Source organism: Passer domesticus, chromosome 10 (assembly GCF_036417665.1).
Source record: "Passer domesticus isolate bPasDom1 chromosome 10, bPasDom1.hap1, whole genome shotgun sequence".
Classification (NCBI taxonomy): Eukaryota; Metazoa; Chordata; class Aves; order Passeriformes; family Passeridae; genus Passer; species Passer domesticus.
The window spans coordinates 6,652,115-6,678,477 of record NC_087483.1 but is presented as its reverse complement, the minus strand read 5'-3'; the positions used below and the strand labels follow the sequence as shown (position 1 = coordinate 6,678,477).

Sequence of the window (26,363 nt, the reverse complement as noted above, 5' to 3'; positions counted from 1 at the left end):
GCAGCCGGGACGTGTCCCAAGGAGGCTGTGCCAGCTTCCCTGGAAGGCCCCGTGCCCTTGCCAGCGCGGCTGCCTCGGCAGCCCTGGGGGCTCCTTCTGCTGCCCTGAGCCCGCAGAGCAGGGCAGCGTTTGCTGATGGGCTGAGCCCTTCCTAAAGATCCTGTCGGGCTGCCTTAGACACTTGGGGCCAGGGATTCCTTCCAACCGGGGCCACTTTGGGTGGGCTGGGGGCGGCCCCAGGGCAGGTGGCAGTGTGTGCAAGGGCCCTTTGTGACACGCTGCAGCACGGTCACCCTGGCATGGAATGGGACAGGGTGTCCTTTGTGACACGTGGTGACATAGGAGCTGGCAGTGACAAGAGCACGGCACAGCGCTCGGAGCAGGCGCCGGGACAGGACGGGACAGAGCGGTGCTGTGAGGAGCCCCCGCACAGCGCACTCGTTCATGTCCCACCCGGAGCTTTTTCGAGGTATTATTTCTAGACGTGACCTCAGGGCCAAACTTCAGGACTTGGCATTTGTCTTGCAATTTTCCATTATTTCAATCTTTGACATGGAGCAGAGACACTCAAGACTGCCCAAGCTGGCCTGGGTGGAGAAGGAGGAAAAATACCCTGAACCTGATCCAGAGGTAGAGACCGAGGACATTGAGCCAATCCTGCTGCAGGATGGTGAGTGTCAGAGCTGGGCCACAGGGCTGGTGCCTGAGCCAGCTTGGCCCCATCCCATCCCCTCCCATCCCATCCCGTCCCGTCCCGTCCCGTCCCGTTCCATCCCATCCCATCCCATCCGATCCCATCCCATCCCATCCCATCCCGTCCCGTCCCATCCCGTCCCATCCCATCCCATGCCATCCCAAGGTTGAATTTGATAGTCAGAGTTTGGACTTGAAGGTCCAAGTTTGAATTTAGTGGTGAACAGTTGGATTTATTGGTCACAAGTTAGATTTGATGGTCCAGGGCTGCATTTGGTGGGCAACACTGGGATACCATGGAATAATGGCATTCCAGGGGTTGGGAGTTTAGAATCATCTGATTCCCCTCACAACTTCCCATCAACACTGGCAATCCATGGAATAACAGCATTCTGGGCATCGGGAATTTCAAATCCTCCAGTTCCCCTCAGAAATTCCCATGGAATCCTGTCATTCTGGGCATCGGGAATTTGTAACAATGGCACATTTGGTGCTCCAAAATAGACACGTGTGTAACGGCATCGGATACTACTGGTGGGAAGGAAAACTGGGAATGGCTCTGGCGGCTCCGCAATCTCCACCAAGCTCAGCATCCTGTCTGGAGAACTCTACAACTCAGGACTACAGAAAAACACATGGAAAAATCAAGGAACTCAGGGGCACGTTGGAAACAAAGTGTAACTGTTCTTTTTTTGGTTGCTTTTTATATTTTTAAGAGATTTTCCCCTTGTTTTTTATTGTTTTCCAACTTTCCCACCCTTTTTTTCTTTCTCCCTACCTTTTTTTTTTTTTTCAATCATTAACCCCTTTTATTTTTCAACTGGAAAAATTCCCAGCAACTCTGGGGAAAAACCCAAACATCCCAAGACACCAAAGCAGGTTTAATCTCCAGGATAACACATGGCAAGATAACATCTTTTAAATAGTAAAATAAAACACTAAACTTTTACTCCCCAAAAAATCTACAAAGAAGAAATATTCAGGATCTTGACACATTATTCATTACAATTATTATTACTAGTTTTGTTAATATTAACATTATTACTATTTTTACTCATGTTATTAATATTTCTCCTTTTTAAAAACCTCTTTTCTGTTTTTTATTTTGTCATTTTTAATTCAGGAATGAAGATGGGCAAAACCAGCATAGCATGAACAGGAGGAGACTTCCAGCCCATTCAGAAAGGAAAAGTAGGATTCTCTTAGAAAAAAATTCCTGTAGCATTTTTAAAAAAACCTAAAATCTTCCTAAATAAAACCAAAATTTTGGGCCCTCCCAGGCCCTGGTAGCCTGTTGTGTTGGAATTTCTCCTATTGCGCGTCCAGGTTATCCTTTACCAGTGGATTCATTTGGAATTTTATCCTTATTTTTCCCTGTTTTCCCTTCTTAAAAATTCTTTTTTCCCCAGTTCCTTTGTGCTTGTTTTCACTGAGCTCCGCTCATTTCCAGTGCTATATGGGATTTTTCTGGATCTGGATTGTGTCCTGCTCTCTCCCCTGGTCCCAGGCCCCAAAATCCCAAAAGAATGTCCCAAAAAAACCTCAGAAGACTGAATCACCACATCAGCATTGTCATTAGAGTTTTCCTAGACACATGGGCAGAAAATTTGGGATGAACATTCCCTACCCAGCAGACCCATGAATTCCTGCAGCATGGAGGTGGAAAAGCTGCTAGAATTGGGATCTTGCCTTGCCAGGAGCATTTTTGGACCTGGTTTCATTCATTATCTTGTTGATGTGCACAGCAGCAGATCAAATGTGGCAGGGCCTCAGACACGACTTCACTCTTGACACCCAGGCTCCTTGTGCCACTGCTGGCCTTCCGTGTGCTCAGCAAGATCTGTAACCGCACAGGGTTGTGGAACTGCACCTTTAGCACAGGGACCGTGCCAGCCTGACCTGCCCTCGTTCCTGTGCACAAAACACGGCGTGGCAGAGAACGGCAGCAGGGGCCTGTGTGTCCCAGGGCCCCGCATTTGCGGCGCTTCAGCTCCACAGGGATGCAGGCAAAGTGAAGAAGCCAAACCGTTTATTAATGGCAGGTGAAGCAAAGGCGTGAGGTGGGAGGGAGAAAGTGGGGATGGGCAGGGTCTGAGGGCAGGAGGGTTGGAGCCGTCAACAGGGAGGGAGAAGGCAGAAGCTATGGGAGCTTCCCACAGGCTCAGCTGTGCCAATCATTGGCTGTGCCTGGAGCTCCAGCTGGTCTCCTCTGGTCTCTCCAGGTGGTCTCCTCTTCCTTGGTGTTTTTAGGACTTTTAGGAACAATGGCTCTTCTGAGCCACCAGAAAAACATAGTTCTGCAGATCTCTCAGTGATTCTCTGCTGAACTACTATGTTAATTTGGGATGGGCTGTCATCTCTTCTCAGGCCTTGCAGGACTGGGGAGGGTAGGACAGGGTGGGGCTGGGTGTGGTAGGGCGGGGCAGGATGGGGCAGGGTGGAGTGGGGTGGGGCAAAGGTGGGTGGAGCTGGGCAGGGAGGAGCATGATGGGGTTGGACATGGCAGGGTGGGGCCAAGTCAATTGGGGTGGGGTGGGGTAAAGGGGGCGTGACATAGTGGGGAAGGGTGTGGTGAGACAGCGCTGGGTTGGGCGAAGCAGGAGAGGGTACAGCATGATGGGGTTGGGCAGGGTAGGGCAGGGCAAACATGGGTGGGGTGGGGTGGGGTAGAGTGGAGTGGGGCAGGGAGGGGTGGAGCAGGGTCGGGCAGGGTGTGGTAGGGCGGGGCCAGGTTGGGTGAAGCAGTACAGAGCAGAGCACATATATGTTAGGCAGGGCAGAGAGAGTAATGGCAGGGTGGGGCAGGGTGGGGCTGGGCTCGGCAAAGAAGGACAGGGCAGAGCATAAAAGGGATGCCTATTGAAACAATGGAAGAAGATAAGAGAGGCCCCAGGGGCCACAGAGACTAAGAAAACCCTCAATAAATATTGTGATCAATAGTGGCCCCTTTATATATTTGAAGACAGGGAGAAGAAGCCAGTACATGGAACCCTGAGTTATTCTACCTTGTTCTGGTTACTATTATTTTTGTGAAGAGAAAGAAAATGAGATGAGGCTGTGTAGCTGAATATGTTTTGTTTATCTGAAGGATCACCCGCAATTGGAGCACAATGTGGGTTTAAATTTGGCCCCAAGGGATCCCTCTGTGTTGGTGATAGTAAAAGATTGCAAAATGAAGGGAAAAGGAGGACTAAGAAGGTGTTGTTCTGCATATTCCATAGAATAAAGGTGTTTAAAATATAAAGTGAATGAGGAAAGGATGGAGGGTGTGGTTGCTCCTTTTGAGTCATGAGAAGTGGGAGGACAGGGAATGCAGTTGAAATCCCTGGTAAATACTGCTGAGAAAACTTTGCCTTTGACCCTCCCTTCCTCTCTAGAGCTTGAAAAAGGAAAAACTCACAGTACAGAACCAAAGGCAGAAAGGAAGCTGTGGCATTGTCACCATTCAGCATCCCCTGACGCGGCGCTGGAATTCCGCTAGCTGCCCCCGGCACCACGCCGAGTGTGGGACACAGCTCAGAAGCAGGATGATCGCAGGTGAGGCTCAGAGCAAACGCTCTACGGCACCAGCCGGTGGTCAGGAGGACGGTGGAGATACGGACGAGGAGGAGGCCTTCTGTATGGGTTCCAAGGAAAGCCTTATTCCATGGACAGTCCAGGGTCAAAACTCACAGAAAACAGGAGTGCAGGGACTTTTATATGGGAGGGCTCAGGGGCGGGTACAAATTATCAACCAATAGAAGAAGGACTGGGGAGGAGCACAAGGCGGGTGTTGCAATGTTTGAACCAATGAGGAGGAACAGGGGGAGGGTTGACATGCACCAATAGGGCTTCCAGGAACAGGGAATTGTAGCCATGATATTTTAGGAAAAATCCTTTGCTAGGATTTTTCTCCTATCCTAGCTGAGAAGTCTCAGAAAAGAAATGTAAACAATTAAATATCTGATGGCTGTGGAATGTGGTCTGGACATTGTTTACCAACAGGTGCATCTGTAATTGTCCATGTGACTTGTTTCAACATAATAACCAATCAAAGATGTAGCTGCATGGGACTCTGAGAGTCACGAGATTTTGTTCCCATTCCTACTCCTTCTAGCCTTCTGATGGATCCTTTTCTCTCTATTATTTATTATAGTTTTAGTATTGCATTTTTAATATAATATATATCCTAATGTAATAAATCAGCCTTCTGAAACAAGGAATCAAGATTCTTGTCTCTTCCCATGTCCTGGCACCCTCAAACACAACCATAGGGAATTGACAGGGAAGTTTCTAGACTAAAGGGTTGGTACAAAGTGGGATTGACAGCTGAATGGGAAGAGGATCAGGGAACATTCCAGATCAAGGAGCAGGCTTAAGGCAAGACAGACAGCTAAGATAGGAGGGTACAGACAAAGCCATTAACATAGGGGGTAACAGAACAAGCCACTGAAGAGAAAACACACCACAACAGCCCCCCTTGGACTTGTTTGCAAGGGCTGGGAGGAAGATCACCATCTTTTCAGGAGGTGATCATTCAGTCACTCTTATGGGAGGCAAGGGGACCTTTGAGTCTGATGAAAATCAAGGTACCCCTTTCATTAGTTGATTCAGAAACCTGGAATATTCTGGCTAGACAACACTGGCATGATCCATCAGGAACAGCTAAAAGATTCAGGGCATTTGTTAAAGCCCTGGACCCAGACTGGGAGGATATAGATCCTATGCTAGATGCTTTAGCAGACACAAGGAAAGAGCTGCCATTAAAAACTGCATGGAATTATGGAAGACTCGGGCAATGGGCAGGAGACAATAGAGAAGAAACATGCCCTCTCACCAAACCTCCCTGGGACTGTAATAATTCTGGTCACTATCAACTCCTGCAGAGGTATTGGGAATGGGTCAGTTTTGGAAAATGGTATCCCTAAGGCTGTCATTTGGAGTGCACCACAGGAAGTAAAACAAAGGCCACTTGAAACTCCAACTGAATTTTTGAACCATTTCAGGAAGCCATGCATAAATACACTGCTCCACACCCATCTGATGAATATGGTAAAACCAACTCGGTTCCCTTTTCCTGGGCCAATCCTCTAATGATATTAGGCCGAAATGAAAAATTTAAAACAGAAGAGCGGGTATAGAAAAACCGCAAGAAGAAGCATGGAGAGGTCATATAAATTGTAGTTGGGTAGAGCATAAGCAACTGGAGAAAGGAATGACTAACACGACTATTGCAGCCCTTAGAGGGGCTGCACCATGCAAAGGCCCCTCCTCAGGACAAAGACATGGCTGGGGTGGGCAGAGAGCTCTCTCTAAACTCTGGACCACTCAATGTGCCTATTGTGAGAAAGAAAGGCATTGGAAGAGAGACTGGCTGCAACTCAAACCCAAGGTGGTTGCAGACCTGAATCAATGCAAGGGCTGGCTGGAGGAGAACTGGGGAAAAAGATGAGGAAAATTAAATGTCTGGTGAATGCGGGTGCAGCACATTCTGTATTAAATATAAAGTTGGAAGATATTGATCCTGGTAAAGTTGTGAAGGTTGTAGGATACAAAAGTCAACAGCAGAAGGTATCCTTTTTAAAACCACGAACTCATAAACTGGGAAAAGCAGTAGGAATGCATCAGTTCCTATATATGCCTACGCCCCCCAAAATGCCTCCTAGGAAGGGATTTGTTGGAAAAATGACAGGCTGAAATGTAGTTTACCCCTGGAGGAGTTCAGATCAAAGTCAATGATGAACAAATAATCACGTTCTAAGTCTAGCTGTCAATACAGAATTGTCCAAAACAGAAGAGACACAAAAGTTGTTCTTAGTCAGGTTTGTCTTAAAGTCAGAGTGGATGGGACCCCTGGTAAGGCCAAAGCAGCACAACCTGTAATCATTAAACTTAAACCTGGAACACCACCAATAAGAATTAAACAATATCTACTTCAGGCGGAAAGCATAAAAAGTGTTAAGCCTATCATAGACAATTTTCTAAACTTTGGGTTGTTACTGGAATGTGACTCGGAATAGAATACCCCCATCTTACCCATACAAAAGCCTGGTGACTTGAACTATGCTCTGGTTCAATAGCTACAGGCTATTAACAAAATAGCTGGAGATCTCCACCCAGTGGTTGAAATCCATATGCTTTGCTAAGCAAAAGAAAAGATGAATCTGGATGGTTTACCATTTCAGATCTCAAGGATGCTTTCTTCTGTATACCCTTGGACCCTGGCAGCCTAAACCTGTTTGCCTTTGAATGGGGAAACCCAGAGACTGGAAGGAGAAGTCAATTTACCTGGACTGCAGGACCGGAAGGATTCAAGAATAGTCCAACCATATTTGGAAAACAGTTTACTGAGGATCTTGAAAGTTGGGTAAGCTGATCCACAAATGGAATTGTGCTACCATAGGTAGATTATCTACTTATAGCCATGGAAACAAAAAAAGACTGGAATGGAGAGGAAGCTTATGAAATGACCTGGGACTAAGCGGATACAAGGAATCCAGAAATCAAGCTCAAAGAATCAAACAAGAAGTCATTTACCTAGGATACAAAATATCCCAAGCACAGCAGGAACTGAGACAGGAATGCAGAGGGACCATGCACCGAACCCCACTCCCTACTAATGCAGGAGAACTGAGAACCTTTCTAGGAATGACTGGATGCTCTATTAACTACGGTGTTAACTGTGGACTGCTGGTTAAGCCACTGTAACAGCTGTTAGAAGGCAATCCCAGAGACCTGAAATGGACATCCACAAGTAAGAAAGCCTTTGAAAAGCAGAAGGAGGAATTGAAAAGAGCACCTGCTCAGGGTTTGCCAGATGTCATGGAACCGTTGCAGCTTTTCTCTTGTGAGGGGCAAGGGATGGCATTAGGTGCAGTGGCTCAAACAATTGGCCCATAGAAGAGAGCAGTAGCCTAATTTTCAAAACAACTGGATGAAGTAAGTAGGGGACAGCCTGACTGTGAGCAATTGCTGCTCTTGTTTCAAATGTCCAAGAAGCCTGGGCATTCAGTCTAGGTCAACAAATAATTGTGTTTCTCTCACATTCAGTACCAGCAACTCATGAGCAAAAGGGTGGGCATTGGCTGTCAACCTCCAGACTGCTGAAACATCAGGCAATTTTGGTGGAACAATGTGGTATTACCAAACTAATCTCTTCTCTAGTTGATCCAGCAGCATTCCTGGCCACTCACCAGACAGACAAGGAACCTTTGTAGCATGACTGTATCAAAACCATGAAGTCCACTTTATTCCAGCTGCCCAGATCTTAAAGAAACCCCAATTCCAGGAGCAGAATCTCAGTACACAGATGGGAGTGGCTTTGTAAGAGCAGATCAGTGAAAATCGGGATATACAATTAGCACTATGGAATAGAAGCCCTAGACAAGTCAGCTCAGAAGGCAGAGATAATCACTTGAACCCGTAGCCTCTGACCAGCCTGAGGAAAAAGGATCAATATATGAACAGATTCCAAGTATGCCTTCAGAAGAATACATGCCATGAAGCAGATTAGAAAGAAAAAGACTATTGACAACTCCAGGCAAGCAGATTAAGCATTCAGAAGAAATCTTAAAATTGCTGGAGGCAGTACTAGTACCTCAAGAGGTTGCAATGATGCACTGCAAAGGACATCAGAAAGGAGAAACAGACCTCAAAAGGGGTAACAGGTTCCAAAAACAACAGCAGAAAAAAAGCCATGCTGAGATTTAGCATGGCTGAGATTCACTAATTCCTGAAGGTAAGGGACAATATGACAGTGATGTATGTCATATAATCAGAAAGATCTAGAATTAGCAAAGAATTAGTGAGCAGAACAAAAACATCATGTTTTTGCAGCTCCTCAGGGATAGACAGTTATGCCTGAAAGAGCATTGTGAAAATTAATTACAGATGAACATAATTGTATACACTGGGAAGGGGATGCCTTACATAATTATTTGAGTAGGACAACAGTAAGATGCAACCTGTACACTAGTGTAAAGCTGGTAACCCAAGGGTGTGAAATAATGTCTTAGAACCAATCCACAAACTAGGACTAGATTTGAGCTTGGAACAGTAGACAAGGGACAATATCCTGGACAGCACAGGCAAGTTGACTTTTGTCAATTGCCAAGGAAAGGGGGCTATAAATACCTTTTACCTTTCACTGATTCCTTCTCAGCATCACCTGAAGCATTCCCAACCCAAAGAAATAAATCTAAAGAAGTTGTCAAGATTTTGTTAAACAACATAATGCCCTGGTCCAGAGTGCCTTTAGACATCTCCTCTGATCGAAGGCCATGTTTCCTAGCAAATAGTGCTCAGCAACTTTGCAATAATCTCCAAATCAACGGGCACCTACACAGGCTGTATTGGCCCCAGGACAGCAGCCAGGTGGAAAAGAGGAATTATCTGCTAAAACAACAACTAGTCAAAAGTGGACAAGAGGCCAACATACCGTGGACCCAGGCCCTAACTTTGGCTTTATTACAGATTCATTGAGACAAAGAACAAAAGAAAATTTGAATCTCTTTGAAACACTGTACAGAAGACCATATGAGTACAACTATCAAGGGGAAGCTACTGTACAAGTTGGGGAGGGGTAACTGCAGAACCACGTTGTCCAACTGACACAACAGCTGCAGAAAATAAATCAACACATTTTGAGCAGGTGAGCAAGAGGATGCTCCACTCCACAAATCCAGCCTGGGGACCAGGTATATGTCAAATCCCCTGAGGGAAAGCCTCTTATCCCAAAATGGAAAGGACTCTAATTAGTACTTTTAATCACTTATACAGCCTTTAAGGCTTGAAGCGTTAACCTCTTGGTTACACTATTCCAGAATTAAAAGACTTCTGCAAAGGCAAGTGGAGTCCACAACTGGACCTCAGAAAGAACAGGAGAAACCAAGATGTGCTTCACACCATCATCATCTTCCCGGTATTTCTGATTGGAATCCAAGCCACAGTAGGTGACTGTCACTACCATCATGATCTCCTTGGCCTGCAAGATCCTGGCAGATGGAACACTCAAAAATATTCAGGACCTAAATGGCTAAAAGGCATTAAAAAGTTAAAACAGTATACGCCATTTTAAGGATTAATGACCGAGCAGTTGAAGATTGAGGAAAATCTGACTCCATGCCTGTCTTTCTTGTCCCACCTGAAAGCAGGACCTCTATGGCTTGTAAATTTGAAATTCACAAACTTGTTTAACCTATTTTAGATGAGATTACTACAGTGACCATGTGCATCCGTGACCTTTCTAACAAGCAGGGTGTGAATCCATTTTCATGTGATTCCTATCAGGATTTTTGTGCTATGCAAATTAAAAGGGGAGACTATAACCCAGCACAAGATAGTTCCATTCTTCTGCGGGGCACAGGTGGGGTGGGAGGCCCATCATCACACAGAGATACAGGAATTGAGCCTGCCAGGAATGCGACCCAACAAATATTGTTTCCAGCAGGCAGCTCTTGTGCCACTAGAATAATAAACTGTCCTGCTGGTATGCTTAGTACATGGAACAGGTCTCATAGAGGATCTGTTTTTGAGAATTGAATTTCATTCTTGGCATATTCCAGCCCATCAGAAATAGTAACCAAACAAGTTGGAGGGGAAGCTGGGAGCACAATCATCCTCTTAGGGTATATCAGGCAGGCAATGTGTCTGAAGAAACCAGTTACCATGCCTTGGGTACTCGACAAGGAGTGAACATGGGTCACACAACAGGCATTGAAAATTAAAATCAAAACAAACAACTCTACATTAGCAAACAACTGCATAGCATGGGAGCCATATGTGAAATAATATAGTCTTTCACTCTGTGGTAGGACAAACAAATGAACAACTGTTGCTTCTAAATCCACAGTACTCTCTGAAAAAGCTGAAAAAGATACAGGCAAATATTTCCAAAATTAAACAGCAATACTACCCACTCATACAGCAAAGCCTAAAAGGCTGGGAGTCATGGATACATTCCCAGACACCAAATCATAGGTCTAAAAAAGGCTTATGGGGATGGTTTGGGTCTGAACTGGGAATATGAAATTCTATTGATCAAGAAGTCTTAGCCAATAAATGACACACTGTGAGTTCTTATATTGGACAGACACAAACTCCTCTCAGATCAGCCCTGCTAACACTTGCCCAAACCCACAGCCTGGCAGCTAACCTATTAACCACCCTGGCCAACAATACACAGCAGGATTGTTTCCAGCAGTTTTTGGCTTTATGGGAAAACTACAGGGTAACATTTCTTTAGCATTCCAATGTATACAAGCTCAGCTTGTGACTACGGTCAGTAATCTCAGGAAAACATGAAAAAAGGAGAGGTGGGGAAATTGCCATGAGAATTAACTAAATCATGCCTAAAAATGAAACCACCAAGCAATTTGAAAAAAGACTTCCACACTTGGTGGCAATTAGTCAATTTCACATAGAATGAACAGAACCCTGCAGGCTTTGGCATTAACTATTAAGAATGCAACAAAATACTGTGTAATTCCAATTTTGGCCCTTGGAGTTATAAGGACTCATGTAACTCTCAGTCCCATTCAGCATAATGTCTGGACCATTTCCAACAAGAAGACTAGAAACTGGCAAACTCTTAGTATCAAAGCATGTGTGCCAAGGGATGCACTGAATTTTGTGTGCAAAAATGCAGGGCTTGACAGAGAGGATCGGTGTCTGCACACTGAGGGCAGCCCTTGTATTTGTGAAATGAGCCCAGTAACCCATGCACAGTCACAGGTATTGTTAGGAATATTAGTAATTCGTGAAGTATATAAAAATATATATGTGAACTGGAGAGAGAAAAAGGGGGGGGGGGGATCCCTTCGTTCCCTTTTAGGTTAAAAAATCCAACAGGATGACGAGATCACAAAGCCGCAGCAGATGGACATCTCAGTATTTGCATCCGAAAAGAACCCCAGCTGCACCAGGGAGGAACATTCATCAGCACCTACGCCCAAAAGACACCAGGTGCTGATGGCCCAGACAAGATGCCTATCTGTGGGGACCAGAACCATCAAACACATTGAATCTGAATGCCAGATTCCGGAACCCGAGAAATGGACCATTCCACCCCCGGACGAGGCTTTGTCCAGGGAAAGAAACCACCTTGAATATGAAGAACTCAGAAGGAAACAAAGACTTTCTGCCGCAGGCCAAATAAACTGTATAAAAACTGCTACCTTGCAAGCAGTAAGGTGTGGACGGGGAAGTATTGGCACCAGTTGGTCCATTCTTCACGTTCACCCGTATCACTTCCCGGGTGTGGTACGCTGTCCGTTTTGGTGGTGGCTGTCGAGACTGTTTTTATGGTCGCAGAATAAATTTTATTTTTCATATTTTTATTAAAATTGGCTAATTCGCATTTTTTATTTATAACAATATGGTGACCTCGGACGTGATCTGGTAAGGATTCCAGGGTTCCCCTTTCAAAGTCCGGGCGGCGCCCCGCTGATTTTCAGCGGCCGGACAAGATTGGGAAAACCCATCGGAACCAACCAGATAAAAACGAACTTTTTGTAGCCACAAATTTTACCACAACCAAACGGTGGAACGGGCCCAGAGCTCTCGAAAGCGGAGACAGCTCTCCGTGGAAGCCGGCTATTTTTACCCGTAAAATCTACGTGCACGAAGACTCCACGCGAGAAAAGGAGCCGTAAGTATCGCGGGGTTGGGTGGGAGAGTGGTCCGGTGTGTGTGTATGTGTGTGTGTATGAGACGTGGAATTTTCACGAAGCGAGTGCGGACCCTGAGACCGCAGTTCCGTCCTCCCGCAAGGGAAACGGTCGGTCGAAGGGGAAGCGAGTGAAAATCCGAGCAACACACACACTTGAAGCCCCGGGAGAAAAAGGGAGGTGAGGGGGGTTTCTTCAGAAACACACACATACAAGAGCCCCACGTTGGGGGTCTCTTGGACCACTGGCTGGATCAGGAGGAACGAAGAACCTCGCTGGATCCAGGGAAAAGGTACGAGAGCTCATATAGTTGCTAACTGAAAAATCCGTGGTTCGGTTCTCTGCGTGATCAATAAGTTGGCAAAAAGTTTTTTTCTGTTGTTTTGCTTTATTTTTATACCGGTTAAGTAGAAAAAGGCAGTTCTGCAACTATAATTTTACCTCGAGGAATAAAAACAAACCATGGGAGGGAAACAGAGTAAAATTCAAAAGAGAATAAAGAAAAAGGGGGGGGATGGAAAACCTAATCTCCCCGACATCCCAAGATACAGCCCTTTGGGGTGGATGTTGGAACACTGGGAGGAGTGTCCTATGAGAAGGCAGAAATCCAAAGAAAGGGTAATCTTTTTCTGTATGGAAAAATGGGCACACGTAGAAATTAAGAAATATATGATTTGGCCCATATTTGGGTCTTTCAATAAAGAACTTTGTCGGGCTTTGGGGGATTTTGTGTTTGCGGAAGGGGCAACGCTGGAAGAATTAGAATATGCTGGGGTATGGGAATGCGCGAGCGTCTCGTTGTACCCTGTCAGAACATATAAACAACTCAAAGGTATGGACAAGACTTGGGAGCCCCTGGAAAATTTACCTCCCCCATACCCCAATCATCGGGCACCCGGTTCCCTCCCCGAACCCGAAAACCCCGGACACCACCTGGTGGCGTCACCGGCGCCTCCGCCGGAGGATCCACGAGAGTCCGAACCCACCGCTCCTTCCCTGTCGGAGCCCACCCCGCCCCCTGTCCCCCCCTCCCGCGCCACCCAAGGGACACACGGTACACGCACCGCTATCGGCAGGGGAGGGGTCCCCGCCCGCAAGCCGCACGAGACGGAGGACCTGGAAAACACACACGGACGATAGCGGGGATGAGGGGGGGCAGCAGGGGCTTTACCCACTCAGAGAAGTCCCAACCGCTCCGGGGGTCATTGGTTATGTAAACATACCAATAAACTCGGGGGATGTGCGGGCCTTTAAGAAGGAAATGGGAAAGATGATGGATGATCCCTTGGGAGTGGCAGAACGACTAGACGAATTTCTGGGAAATAGCATTTATTCGTATGATGATATGTGTACTATTGTGAAGTCGCTGTTTAATGCTGAGGAGAGGGATATGATACGGGCGGCTGCGATCAAAGACTGGGAGCATAGAAACCCACAAGGGGGGAGCGGGGAAGCCAAGTGGCCTAACCAAAGGCCGCCCTGGAATGCCCAGGTAGAAGAGGACAGGCTGAAAATGATAGATCTAAGAAATATGGTAATCCAAGGTATCCGGGGGGCGGTACCTAAGGGGCAGAACCTGGGAAAAGCACTGGGGGAATGTCAGGGGAAAGACGAGACTCCTACCGAGTGGCTGGAGAGACTCAGAAGAAGTCTCCAAATGTATTCGGGTACTGACCCTGACTCCCCGGTAGGAGCCATATTATTAAAAACTCAATTCGTGGCAAAATCATGGGAGGATATACGAAAGAAATTGGAGAAATTGGAGGATTGGCAGGAAAGGTCCCTGCAAGAGCTATTACGGGAGGCTCAGAAGGTATACATGCGGAGAGAGGACGAGAAGCAGAAAGTGCAAGCTAAGGTCCTGGTGGCTGCAGTCAGGGAAGCATAAAGACAGGAAAAAGAACCTGCCAAAGGGGGGGAGGAAAGGACTCGAAATACCTTAAAGAATTCGGCGCGTCCGATAAAGAGTCCAGCACCTAGACAGAGGGAGGCACCGGAGTGTTTTTACTGCAAACGGAAGGGGCACTTTCGGAAGGATTGTAAGAAAAGGATGAGAGACGAAAAAATGTTTCAGGAGGATTAGAGGTGTCAGGGGCTCTTCCATTTGGGGTCTGTAACAACAAGAGAGCCCTTGATAAAACTTAAGATCGGACCCCAGAAACAAGAAGTAACATTTTTAGTAGACTCAGGCGCCAAAAGGACTACGGTACAGCACCTTCCACCGGGATGCTCAAGGAGCAAAGACTCTATGATGGTAATTGGGGCAAAAGGGGAACCCTTCAAGGTGCCTGTGATAAAAGATGTTGAAATAGAATCAGAAAATAAAATATGCTTGGGGAACTTGTTACTGGTAGAAGAAGCAGACTACAACCTGCTAGGGAGAGATTTGATGGTACTCTTAGGAATAAGTTTAATTGCACAAAAATCACAGCTTATGGTAAGCTTGTACAAACTTACAACAGAAGATGAGGGAAAAATTAACCCTCGGGTATGGCATACGGGGGGAGAAGCGGGGAAATTAGAAATAGAACCTATTCATGTAGAGGTGGAGAAACCCGAGGACCCCATCAGGGTAAAGCAGTACCCAATTCCTCTCGAAGGTCGGTGGGGTTTAAAACCAATAATAGAGGATCTTATTAAAAAGGGTACTCTGGAGCCGTGCATGTCGAGACATAACACCCCCATCCTGGCAGTCCGGAAGCCGGATGGGAGTTATCGCCTCGTACAGGACCTCAGGGCCGTAAACCAAAGGACTAAAACCCTATTCCCCACTGTCCCCAACCCATACACCCTGCTGAATAATGTTTCCCCAGAGGACGTCTGGTATAGTGTAATTGATTTGAAAGATGCTTTTTGGACTTGCCCTCTAGCTGAGGAAAGCCGCAACTACTTTGCCTTCCAGTGGGAGGACCCGGAGACTAATTGTAAACAGCAACTCCGATGGACCTCCCTCCCCCAAGGATTTGTAGACTCGCCAAACCTGTTCGGCCAGGCTCTTGAACAGCTTTTAAGCGACTTTGCCCCAGAACAAGGGACTAAGTTGTTGCAATATGTGGATGATCTTTTGGTAACAGGACCCGAGGAGGAGGGGGTGAGGGCGACCCCAATCGCCCTGCTGAATTTCTTGGGGGATAGAGGTTTAAAGGTATTGAGGACCAAGCTCCAGTTCACGGAGCCCGAAGTGAAATATCTGGGTCACTGGTTGGTAAAGGGGAAGAAAAAGCTCGACCCAGAGAGAATTGCAGGGATTATCTCCCTGCCTTCACCCCAAACTAAGCGGGAAATTAGACAAATATTGGGGCTTCTGGGCTTTTGCAGACAATGGATAGAGGGATACAGCGAGAAAGTTAAGTTTTTGTATGAGAAGTTAACTATGGAAAAACCCAAGTGGGGTGAGCAAGATGAACGGAGCCTAAGGGAATTAAAGGAGGCACTTACAATGGCTCCAGTTTTAAGCCTACCAGATGTAAGAAAACCCTTTCAACTATTCGTAGATGTAAGCAACCACACTGCATATGGGATAATGACCAAAAACTGGGCGGGATCAAAGAAGCCGGTGGGTTACGTGTCAAAACTATTGGACCCTGTCAGCAGGGGATGGCCCACCTGCCTCCAAGCCGTGGTGGCCATGGCTGTACTGGTAGAGGAAGCCAAAAAGGTAACATTCGGGGCCCCTCTAGAGGTTTATTCTCCACATAGTGTGAGAAACATTTTGCAGCAAAAAGCAGAGAAATGGCTCACTGATGCACGGCTTCTGAAATACGAAGCTATTCTAATTAACTCTCATGATTTAGAACTTAAGACCACAACAGCCCAAAACCCTGCCCAGTTTCTATATGGAGAAGCCTCGGGCATCCCCGCCCACGACTGTGTCGAGATAGTTCAACTTCAGACTAAGATCCGACCCGATTTAGAGGAGGAAGAATTGGATACAGGGGAAAAATGGTTTGTAGATGGGTCGGCAAGGGTCATAGAAGGGAAACGAAAGACAGGATATGCTGTAATAGACGGAGTAACTGGAAAGGCTGTGGAATCAGGACCCTTAAACGCGGGATGGTCAGCCCAGGCTTGTGAACTATATGCGGTATTAAGGGCACTCCTGAACTTAAAAGGTAAGAAGGGAACAATTTACACTGATTCTAAATACGCCTACGGCGTGGTACACACTTTCGGAAAAATTTGGGAAGAAAGGGGGTTGATTAGCACCAAGGGAAAGGGGCTCATCCATGAAGAGCTAATAAAACAAATTCTGGCAGCTATCAGGGAACCAGAGGCAATTGCGGTAGTACATGTAAAAGGGCATCAAACCGGGACTCAATTTAAAACTCGGGGTAACAATCTAGCAGACCAAGAGGCAAAGCACGCAGCATTGTTACAAGTAAGTGCTCCCGCAGTTTGTGAAAGGGAAACGCAGGAATTCCCTCCCCGCCCTTCAGAAAAAGAAATTGATGAATTTAAGAGGTTGGGTGGGGTGTTCGAGGAAGGTAAATGGAGACTGCCAGACGGCAGAGAATTGGTTTCTAAGGACTACACTCGGAAAATTTTAGGGAGACTACATGCACAGACCCATTGGGGAACTCGGGCTTTAGCCGATCAGTTCCTGAAATTCTTTGGGTGCAAAGGCATATATGAATTAGCAAAGCAGGAGGTACAAGGGTGCTTGATATGCCAACGAATAAATAAAGCACAAATGAAACAGATTGCAATGGGAAGCCGTCCGGTGGCATACCGACCCTTTGAAAGGGTCCAGGTCGACTTCACCGACCTACCAAAGGTCGGAAGATACCGGTGCCTCTTAGTAATAGTAGACAAATTAACTCATTGGGTGGAGGCATTTCCAAGCTCCCGAGCAACAGCCCAGGTGGTATCTAGGATACTATTGGAAGAGATTATACCAAGATATGGGTTGGTGAAATTCATCGACTCAGATCAAGGTACCCATTTTACCTCAAGGGTGATAAAACAAATAGCAGAAGCATTGGGGATCCGCTGGGAATATCATACCCCTTGGCATCCACAAAGTTCAGGACAGGTGGAACGAATGAATCAGACCCTTAAAGCACAATTGACAAAATTAATATTGGAAACCAAAATGTCCTGGATTAAGTGTCTTCCCGTAGCCCTGCTTAACATCAGGACTCGGCCGAATGCTGATACGGGGATATCACCCTTTGAAATGCTTTATGGGATGCCCTATGAACATGGGATGCCAGTAGGACACCCCAAGATTGAGGATGGACAAATAAGACCATATCTGATAGCGATTAACAAAAACTTACAAGAACTAAGAAAGCAGGGGATCATAATGCAAAGGACCCCTGTAGGTTTCTCTATTCATCCTGTCCGCCCCGGAGATCAGGTCTTGATTAAGACCTGGAAGGACACCCCATTATCCCCCCATTGGGAAGGACCCTTTCTTGTTCTTTTGACCACAGATACAGCAGTACGGACCGCGGAGAAGGGATGGACCCACGCATCCAGGGTTAAACGAGTAACACCCCACAAGGACACACCGGAGTGGGAGGTCGTCTCTCCTCCCGGAGACCTGAAACTGACCCTAAGAAGACCCCGCCAATGACAAAGATCGACAGGAGAGAGTGTTAAAAGCTTAAATTGCCCTTCTCGCCCTTTTGTAACTTTTAAGTGTTCCTATTGTAGAATACTGTGGGTGACTCACTGTGACCGAGGAGGGGGCCCAAGGGTTTGTGTGAAGATTACTATAATGCGGGCAGCTAACCTATTCTTGACGCTCCTCACAGGACTACGAGTAATCGAGGCAGATCCCATATTGTGATTTGAAATCTTCCAAAACCGGCTAAGGGGGAAAGCTCCGATATCGAGCCCAAATTCTAGTCGTTGAAATGCCGGAGAGAGTGTAAAGTACCCTGCAGTGCTCGGCCAGTAAGACGCAGCCGGAGGGAAACATTTCGCATTTTTTATTTATAACAGGTATGTTATGTGGGAAGGGGATGTGCCTGGGTGAGATCTGCTTGCACAACTATTACAACAGATTCTTTAAATGAACCTACTCATGGTACTAACTTCTCTATTTTTGTCATTTCACAACCAAAAGTGGATGTGACTTCAGCTGCACCACACAAGAACTTCTCTTGACATTATGCAGAATGCGTACGATGTGTATCACGAAGCACCCAAATTCCAAACTGGAAGGGACATTGATGTTCTAAAGCAAATGCTGTACCAGCCTAATATAGAATGGCCAGTGGCAGAAGTCAAAAATGCATCTCACAGAGCCTTATGGACACTCAGATGTGCTATCAAAGAAATTCCCGAAATCATCACCAAAACAGAAAAAGATAGAGAGCATCATGAGTCAGATGTCTTCTTGTGATGGGCAAATCACCAAAAAGCTCCTCAGATTTTTAGCTTCCTCAGAAAACCAGTTCTAATTTAAAATAAATTAATCCTCCTTTTAACCATCCTGAACCTATGGATGTGGTAGAAAATTAAACCAGCAGCATAACAGCACATATGTACTGTGGACTGTCCAGAGGATCTTGCAAAAGAATTTGCCTCAGGATAAAGAGAAGAGGAGAATGAAAGAAGGCCTTTGTTTGACATAAGCACAAGCAATTCACATAAGCAAACAAGTACTTAGCACAGACACAGGTAAGTACTTAGCACCAGTTAGCATGAGAAAAACCTGGCGGGCCTAACTTGACAGGAGAGAGACTTGAAAAAAGCTTTAGACACATTCTACCTGAAGAACCAAAGGCACCTAGGGAATGAGCCCTGTGCAGGGAAGGCATGAGGAAGAAGTGCTGCTTTAGGGCATGGAGACCGCTCTGGCCAGCGCCTGGACATCAGCTTCAAGTACAGGAGTCTGACAGAATGTATTTCTAACCCCTGCCTATGGAATAACCTCAGCAGGTTAAAGATGGATGGTATTTTTGATACAATTCCTGCATCAACCCACTGAAATTTATACGTGGCCAAAAAGCATTTTGGTAGGGTGCACACCCCTGCCCTCCTGCCAGCTCAATAAAAGGGCTTTTAGCGGACAATTAATTTGTCTGAGGATTTCTTTGAATTAGGGAGACCCTCGGGAGTGCTGTATCCTGAGGGAACACTATGGGCCCTGACCTGTGCCTCAGCTTCCAGGGCCTCTCTTGGCCAGCATCCTGACGTGGATGCAGGACTGCTGCGAGGCACTGCTGGCACCCAGCGGGACAGGACCGGCTGTCTCGTGTCCACGTAGCCCCCCTCACACAGCCAGGGCCATCCCGAACCCAGACAAAGGCTGATGTGTCAGCAGAGAGGAGCAAGGAGCACTGGGCTCCTCTCAGGGGATCTCAGCATGGTGCTGCAGTGGGAGGGGCAGGCAGGCCACCCACATTCAGGGCATCCCCTCCATCAGAAGGACATGCATGTTGTCCCTCTCATCCCTCCACCCCACAACCAGGCCTGACATCTCCTCCTCTGGAGCGGGGTTTTTCCTGTTATAACGTCGTCTCATGCTTGGTCAGCGCGTGAGAAGAGGCTGCAATGGCTTGTGATGCCCCCTCCATGCCAAACACAGCTCCATTGGGTATTGTTCCTCTTTCACAGGTTAACTTCCCATCGATTGACCAATCCATTGTCTCCTAAGGGTCAAATTCCCCCGAGTTAAACCATAAGGCTTCCTTCACTGCCTGTTCTTCATTGTCTTGCTGACGTGCACAACAGCGGATCAAATGTGGCAGGGCCTCAGACACGACTTCACTCCTGACACCCAGGCTCCTTGTGCCACTGCTGGCCTTCCGTGTGCTCAGCAAGATCTGTAACTGCACAGGGTTGTGGAACTGCACCTTCAGCACAGGGACCGTGCCAGCCTGACCTGCCCTCGTTCCTGTGCACAAAGCAGGGCGTGGATGAGAATGGCAGCAGGGGCCTGTGTGTCCCAGGGCCCCGGATTTGCCGCGCTTCAGCTCCACAGGGATGCAGGCAAAGTGAAGAAGCCAAACTGTTTATTAATGGCAGGGGAAGCAAAGGGAAGAGCTGGGAGGGAGAAAATGGGGATGGGCAGTGTCTGAGGGCTGAGGGGATAGACCTGTTAACAGGGAGGGAGAATAGAGGGTAAAAAAGGACCTGGATAGGTTGAGGGCTGGTGGGGCAGAGCTATCTAAAGAGACTAATAGTGGAGAGAAAAATGGGGATGGGCAATGTCGGAGGGAGGCAGGGAGGGAGGGAGGGAGCTATCTACAGGCAGGGAGAGAGCTGAAGCCAGGAGATCTTTGCCCAGCGTCGGCTGTGCTTGGAGCTCCAGCTGTGCTGAGAGGTGATGTCCCCTTCAGTGTCTCCTGGTGCTGTTCTTGGGACACTGGTTCACTGGATCCAGATGATGTCCCTACTTCTCCAGCTGTTTGGTGAAATCGGGCTTGATTTTCCAGGCTAGAGGATGATGGGCTGGCACCTTGCCTCCGGGCTTGAAGGGCTGAAAGAGAGAGGAACAGAGCCATGGCAACAGCCCGGATCTGTGGGAATCCTCAAAGACCTTCTGAACAGGGCCATCCCAACCAGAAGGGAGTAGGAGACATGGCAACCAGCTGGGAGGTACTTGCCGTGACTCCCCCATGTGTGCCTGAAACCCCTCTGTGCTCAGCCCACACCACCTCTGGTCCACACAGGGAGCAGAGCCCTCAAAGGCCGGGCAGGGCTTGCAGCTCTCCCCGCCAGTCCCCGCTGCCCACACTCACCATTCCAGATGAGCTGGAGCTCTTCCTGCTGCCTCCTCAGGCGCCGCCCGGGCATCCCTGTGAAGGCAGAGCCTGTGACGGCGGCAGCGGCACAGCTCCCTGCCAGCGGCGCTGCCAGCGCTGCGGCCACACGCCCTGCTGGCCCGGCAGGGCTCAGCCCGGGCCCTTGCCGCACGCTGCCGCCCAAAGGCACGGCTGCCAGAGGGCGGCAGCAGCGCCCGGGCCAGGCGGGGCTCCACGGCGCCGGGCCCGGATGGCGCTGCCGGGGCAGCGGGCGGGGCTGGGGCCGAGCTGCGGCGGGCCGGGGAGGGAGCCCGGCCTCGTGGCTCACCCATGAACCTGATGGCCGCCTCTCGCAGGGACTCCTGTAGGCTCTGCAGGCAGCGCAGGACCCGGCGCTGGTGCTCGGCCGCTCGGCTCGTGTCCTCTGCCAGCTGCAGAGAGCGGCAGCAGGGAAGGCTCGGCGCGGGCTCAGCCCCTGTGGCGGGCGCTCCCTGCGCCCAGCCCTGGCCTCCCCTGCCCGCACAGCCCTGAGGCGCGGCCAGCAGCCGCTGGCGCCGGGCTCCGCAGGGGGCAGAGGGCCGGCTGCTGCCCGGGGAGCCGCGGGGCCGCCCCGCAGCCCCGCCGCGCCGGGGCTCCATGGGCACCCGGCTCGGGCCCACAGCAGCCTGGAGAAGAGACCGCGCGGCCTCTGGCTGCAGCAGCGGGCAGGGGCACAGCTGCCAGCCCCGCACACTGAGCCCCGCGCTCAGGGGCCTTCTCCAGGCTGAGCCTGGGCCTTCCAGGCGCTCCTTACCGGGCCCTCATTGACTTTCAAGGGCGGCTGCTTCTTCAGGAACTGTTTGAGATCCCTTCTCTTCAGGAATTCAGCCACTCGAAGCAGTGTTTCCCGAGAGGCCTGGAGAGCAGCAGAGAGCCAGAGATGGCCCCACAGCCCAGGGCACCGGACTCACATCCCTGTGCCAGGGCCTGGAGCAGGCTGCAGCCCACCAGGCACCGGGCAGGAGGCAGCCGAGCCCCCTGCCAGAGATCCGCCAGCATCACACAAACCCTCACCTCCGCCACGTCCCAGTTCTCATCATGAGAGTAAATTAAAAGTGTGTACAGGCTCTTGTTCACAATTGTCTTCAGGGGCTTTTTTCCCTCATCCACTACCAGTTCCATCACTTTACGGAAGAGTTGAATGGAGAGCAATTGGATATGGCTGTTCTCCTAGAGGAAAGGAAAAGACCTACATCAACTACTCCAGGCCCACCTGGGCAAAGGCCTGACAATCCACAGGGCATAAAGTTCCTGGGAAGCACCCGATGCCTGTGGCTCAGGATGCAGAAATTTACATGGTCAAAGAGCAGCAGGAGTGCCTCAGCCAGCTGTGGGGCAGTGGTGCTGGATATCAGGATATCTTTGTGCTGGAGAACATTCGTGAAAACACGGAGGGTCATGCTGACCACATCTCCATCAGCATCATCCAGCAGCTCCAGAAGCCTTGGGGACAGACTGCCCATTCTTCTGGCCTGTGTGGAACACAAGGCTGAGCTGGGAGGCCATGGACGGCTGCAGCGCCAACAGCGCCCTGGCACTGCGACCCCACCCTGCTGCTGCAGGGCCCACAGGCCAAAGGCCTGCCCCAAAGCACTGGGGCAGGTGAGGCAGGAGAGCTGGGAGCAGCTGCCTCAGCTGCCTCAGCCCTGCCAGCCCATGGGGCTGCTTTCCCCAGCGCAGCTTCAGCCGCTGCCCCCTTCTCACCATTGAGGGATCCTTGTTGAGCACCACGAGGCCTTTGAGTGCCAGGCGACGCTGCACCCTGCACTTGCTGTGCAGGAACCTCGACAAGACCTTCAGCACACTGCCACCACATTCCCTCAAGTCCAGGCACTCGAGGACCTGAAAGGCACAGGCAGTGACAGGGCACCTGGCCAGCAGCAGCCCGGAACCGCACAGGGCCGGGCCCAGGCAGCTGCGGCTACGAGAGGACAGAGAGCTGGGAGGCAGCTCCGCGAGGCAGTGCTGGCCAGCAGGCTCACCTCCACAAGGAACGCCAGGAAGGGCAGATTCCAGTATGGGTCCTGCTTAGTGAGATGCCGGAGCAACTGGAGTGCGATGCGAGAACACCAAGGGATCAATATACGGCGCATCTCCCTGGAAGGGGGAAAAAGGCACCAAGACCCTGATGTGGGGGGACCAAACCTCTGCCAGGACGGACTCACAGAGGTCTGGTCTTTCCCCAGCATCCCTGGAGGGGATGTGAGCGCTGTGGGAGGTGGCCCCTTCGGGGCACCCTCCTCTCCCAGCCTTTTCCAGTCTCCTTGGCCGTCCCTCGGTGTCAAGGCCCTCTGGCCCCTGACCACAGGGACTGTGTGGGGGCACCCGGGCACAGGGCACAAATGCTGGGGGCAGTGTTGAGGAGAAGGGGGTCTCACCTGGCCAGCAGACCCATGGCGTAGTGCTGGGTGTGAGCACACAGCAGCGTGTCCCAGCCACGCTTGCGCTCCATAGCCATCACCTCATCCTCACACTGCAGTCGGTAGAGCAGAGCCTTCATGGTCTGCACTGCAAACCTGTGTGCAGAGCAAAGCCCAGGTCACACTGGGAGCACTGGCACTGGCCACAAGGGCATGGGAAGGACAGGAGGACTGGGACCTGCTGGGGTTGATGGTAAGGCGATGTTCTTCCTGACATTCTTTCCATAAGTGCCCAGCTTCCGCTGGTGGCATCCTCTTTGTTGTGATGACAATATGGAAGAGCAGAGCCACAAACAGGCGGGAAGAATGAGGGAGTATGCCCTCGTGGCACTCAGGCACCTGGACAATCACCCAGATCACCAGAGTTGCCTGAAAAGAAGCAGCCCAAAACAGCACTCAGTGCCGAGGTGTCCTTGGGTCAGGGCCCAAGGGCAGATGCAGGGGGAGCAGTGGGCCTGGTGGCCCCTGAGCCCGGCCCTAGCCCAGGTTTCAGCCCAGTGACTGAGGCAGGGAGAGGATGGAGAGCTGCTGGAGAGGCAGCCGGGGGCTGAGAAGAGACCAGTTCCAGCAACTCACAGCCAGGGCAAAGACATCTGTGTCATCCCCATCGGAGGTGGATGTGCTGTGCACAGGCCAGTCCTCCATCACACACAGCAGTGTTGGCAGCACTTTCTCCACTGCTGGTCCCACTGATCCTATGGTTTTCCACATGATTGCAGCAGCTCTGTGGGATCAGGGCTCTGTGTCAGGGGTGTCTCAGTCACAGTACCATGCCCTGTGCAGCTGTGGGGGCACAGGTGACAGAGCCCCCGTGCCCTGAGGGGCAGGGAGGGAGCATTGGCAGCAGGCTGGGCAAAGAGAGGGGCCCGAGGGTCCTGGAGCTCTCTGCCTGTCTGGCAGAGCCCATTGGACAGGCTGTGATGGGCCACGGGCCCTAAAGGCTGGTGAGCCCTGAGCTCTCAAGGCACGTGGGCCCCGTACCTGTCACACGTTGGGGCACAGCGCAGGAGGGTCAGCACCACGTCAGCAGGGTGTTTTTCAGCCAGCCTCACAATGTCAATTTGCAGCCTGGCATCCACAGTGTCATGGGACACCAGCCTCTGGTGGATGTTCCTTACAATGGCTGGCACCTGGAGGAGGTATGGGGGAGACTTGGAGCGCTGTGCAGTGGGTGCAATTCCCCAGCTTCCCCCAAGAAGTGCTTCCCTTCCTGCCACACTGTGCTGGCCTCAGAGGCTGAGGGGCCCCTGTGATCACGGCTTGAGGGGGCACAAAATCCTGGGAGGCCTCCAGGCCTGATCCCAGCCTGCTTACGTGCTCCTGAGAAGAAGCACAAGGGTCCTTGAAATAGTCTGGTACTAATTCCTGACTCAGAGTCACAGTGGGTGTGGTGACTGTGAGAATGTGCGATGGCCTCAGTCTGTGTGAGAATGTGCGATGGCCTCAGTCTCTCTGGTGTTGGCATTTGTGATGGCCACAACCTGTGCCAGTGCCTCGTCTCTGTTTACCCTGTCCTCATTCATTGTAGTGTCCAAGTCTTTGGAGAGCTCAGCTGAATCCAGGCTGACATCAGGCTCTGCCTGGAGCTCGGTCAGCCCCGAGTCAGGCTCGGCGGGGCCCTCAGCTGCACTGCTCCCGGTCTCTCTGCGCTGAATGCGCAGAAACTTCCGGAACATCTGCAGGAGAACAAAGGACAGGGATGCTCCATGGCATGCTCCAAGCATAGTGCTCGGCTGAGCAGGGACAGCAGGCCCAGCCCCTGGCTGGGATGGCTGCAGGTACCTTCAGGGTTCTGTGGAAGCGGCCACGGCCGGGTTTCTGCACTTGTGTCCCGTCCAGGGATGCATCTGGCAAAGAGCGAGCGCAGCCAGAGCTGAGGGGCTGCAGGAGAGGCCGGAGAACACAGCCCAGCCCTGCGCTCCCAGGCAGGGACAGCCCCGGGATGCCCCAGGGGGATGGAGCACGGCCACTGCGGGGTGTCTGCCCTGCCCCGCTTCCGTCCTGTCCATGGGCATGTCCCCAGGGGATGGGATGGGATGGCATGGGATGGGATGGCATGGGAAGGGATGGCATGGGATGGGATGCCATGGGACCAAGCTGGCTGCAGCCATCAGCCCTGTGGCCCAGCTCTGGCACTCACCATCCTGCCGTGTCTGGAACTGCTCCGGTTCTTCAGGCTGTTGTGCTGGGCCAGCTTCAGGGCCTTTCTTTTTTTTTGGTCTGAAAACTTTGAAGAGGTTAAGGAATCTGCCTGCCATTCCAGAATCTTGCCTCAAGGGCACCTTCTGGAGATGGCTTGGGAAAACTCCAAGTCCACAAGTCCTCAAGGGCACCTGCAAAAGAGAAACCTTGGGAATGCCACGGGCCACCAAGTCCCGCAGTCTTGCCACAAGGTCACCTGCAGGAACAACGCCACAGAAAAGCTCCGGGTCGGACTCGAACGAGTGCGCTGTGCGGGGGCTCCTCACAGCACTGCTCTGTCCCGTCCTGTCCCGGCGCCTGCTCCGAGCGCTGTGCCGTGCTCCTGTCACTGCCAGCTCCTATGTCACCACGTGTCACAAAGGACACACTCTTCCATTCCATGCCAGGGTGACCGTGCTGCAGCGTGTCACAAAGGGCCCTTGCACACACTGCCACCTGCCCTGGGGCCGCCCCCAGCCCACCCAAAGTGGCCCCGGTTGGAAGGAATCCCTGGCCCCAAGTGTCTAAGGCAGCCCGACAGGATCTTTAGGAAGGGCTCAGCCCATCAGCAAACGCTGCCCTGCTCTGCGGGCTCAGGGCAGCAGAAGGAGCCCCCAGGGCTGCCGAGGCAGCCGCGCTGGCAAGGGCACGGGGCCTTCCATAGAAGCTGGCACGGCCTCCTTGGG

At 50.4% G+C, this 26,363-nt stretch overlaps 1 protein-coding gene and 1 long non-coding RNA gene across 2 annotated transcripts; one reads left to right on the top strand and one right to left on the bottom strand.

Annotated features, from left to right (window-relative positions):
* The first annotated feature begins 477 nt into the window (after positions 1 to 477).
* On the top strand, positions 478 to 1,982 carry LOC135308515 (uncharacterized). Its single transcript, XR_010368926.1, has 3 exons — positions 478 to 670; positions 1,198 to 1,370; positions 1,817 to 1,982. It is a non-coding gene; the product is annotated as an uncharacterized LOC135308515 (long non-coding RNA).
* An 18,306-nt stretch (positions 1,983 to 20,288) lies between these two features.
* LOC135308512 (uncharacterized) lies at positions 20,289 to 25,990 on the bottom strand. Its single transcript, XM_064433519.1, has 15 exons — positions 25,637 to 25,990; positions 25,279 to 25,343; positions 25,005 to 25,172; positions 24,478 to 24,626; positions 24,073 to 24,220; positions 23,675 to 23,865; positions 23,455 to 23,592; positions 23,059 to 23,173; positions 22,781 to 22,918; positions 22,372 to 22,548; positions 22,091 to 22,246; positions 21,831 to 21,932; positions 21,366 to 21,468; positions 21,035 to 21,091; positions 20,289 to 20,772 (listed from the first exon to the last, which is right to left on the bottom strand). The coding sequence occupies exons 1-15, from the start codon at positions 25,752 to 25,754 to the stop codon at positions 20,534 to 20,536; spliced, it is 2,064 nt and encodes a 687-aa protein (XP_064289589.1). The 5' UTR covers positions 25,755 to 25,990; the 3' UTR covers positions 20,289 to 20,533.
* Positions 25,991 to 26,363: the final 373 nt, after the last annotated feature.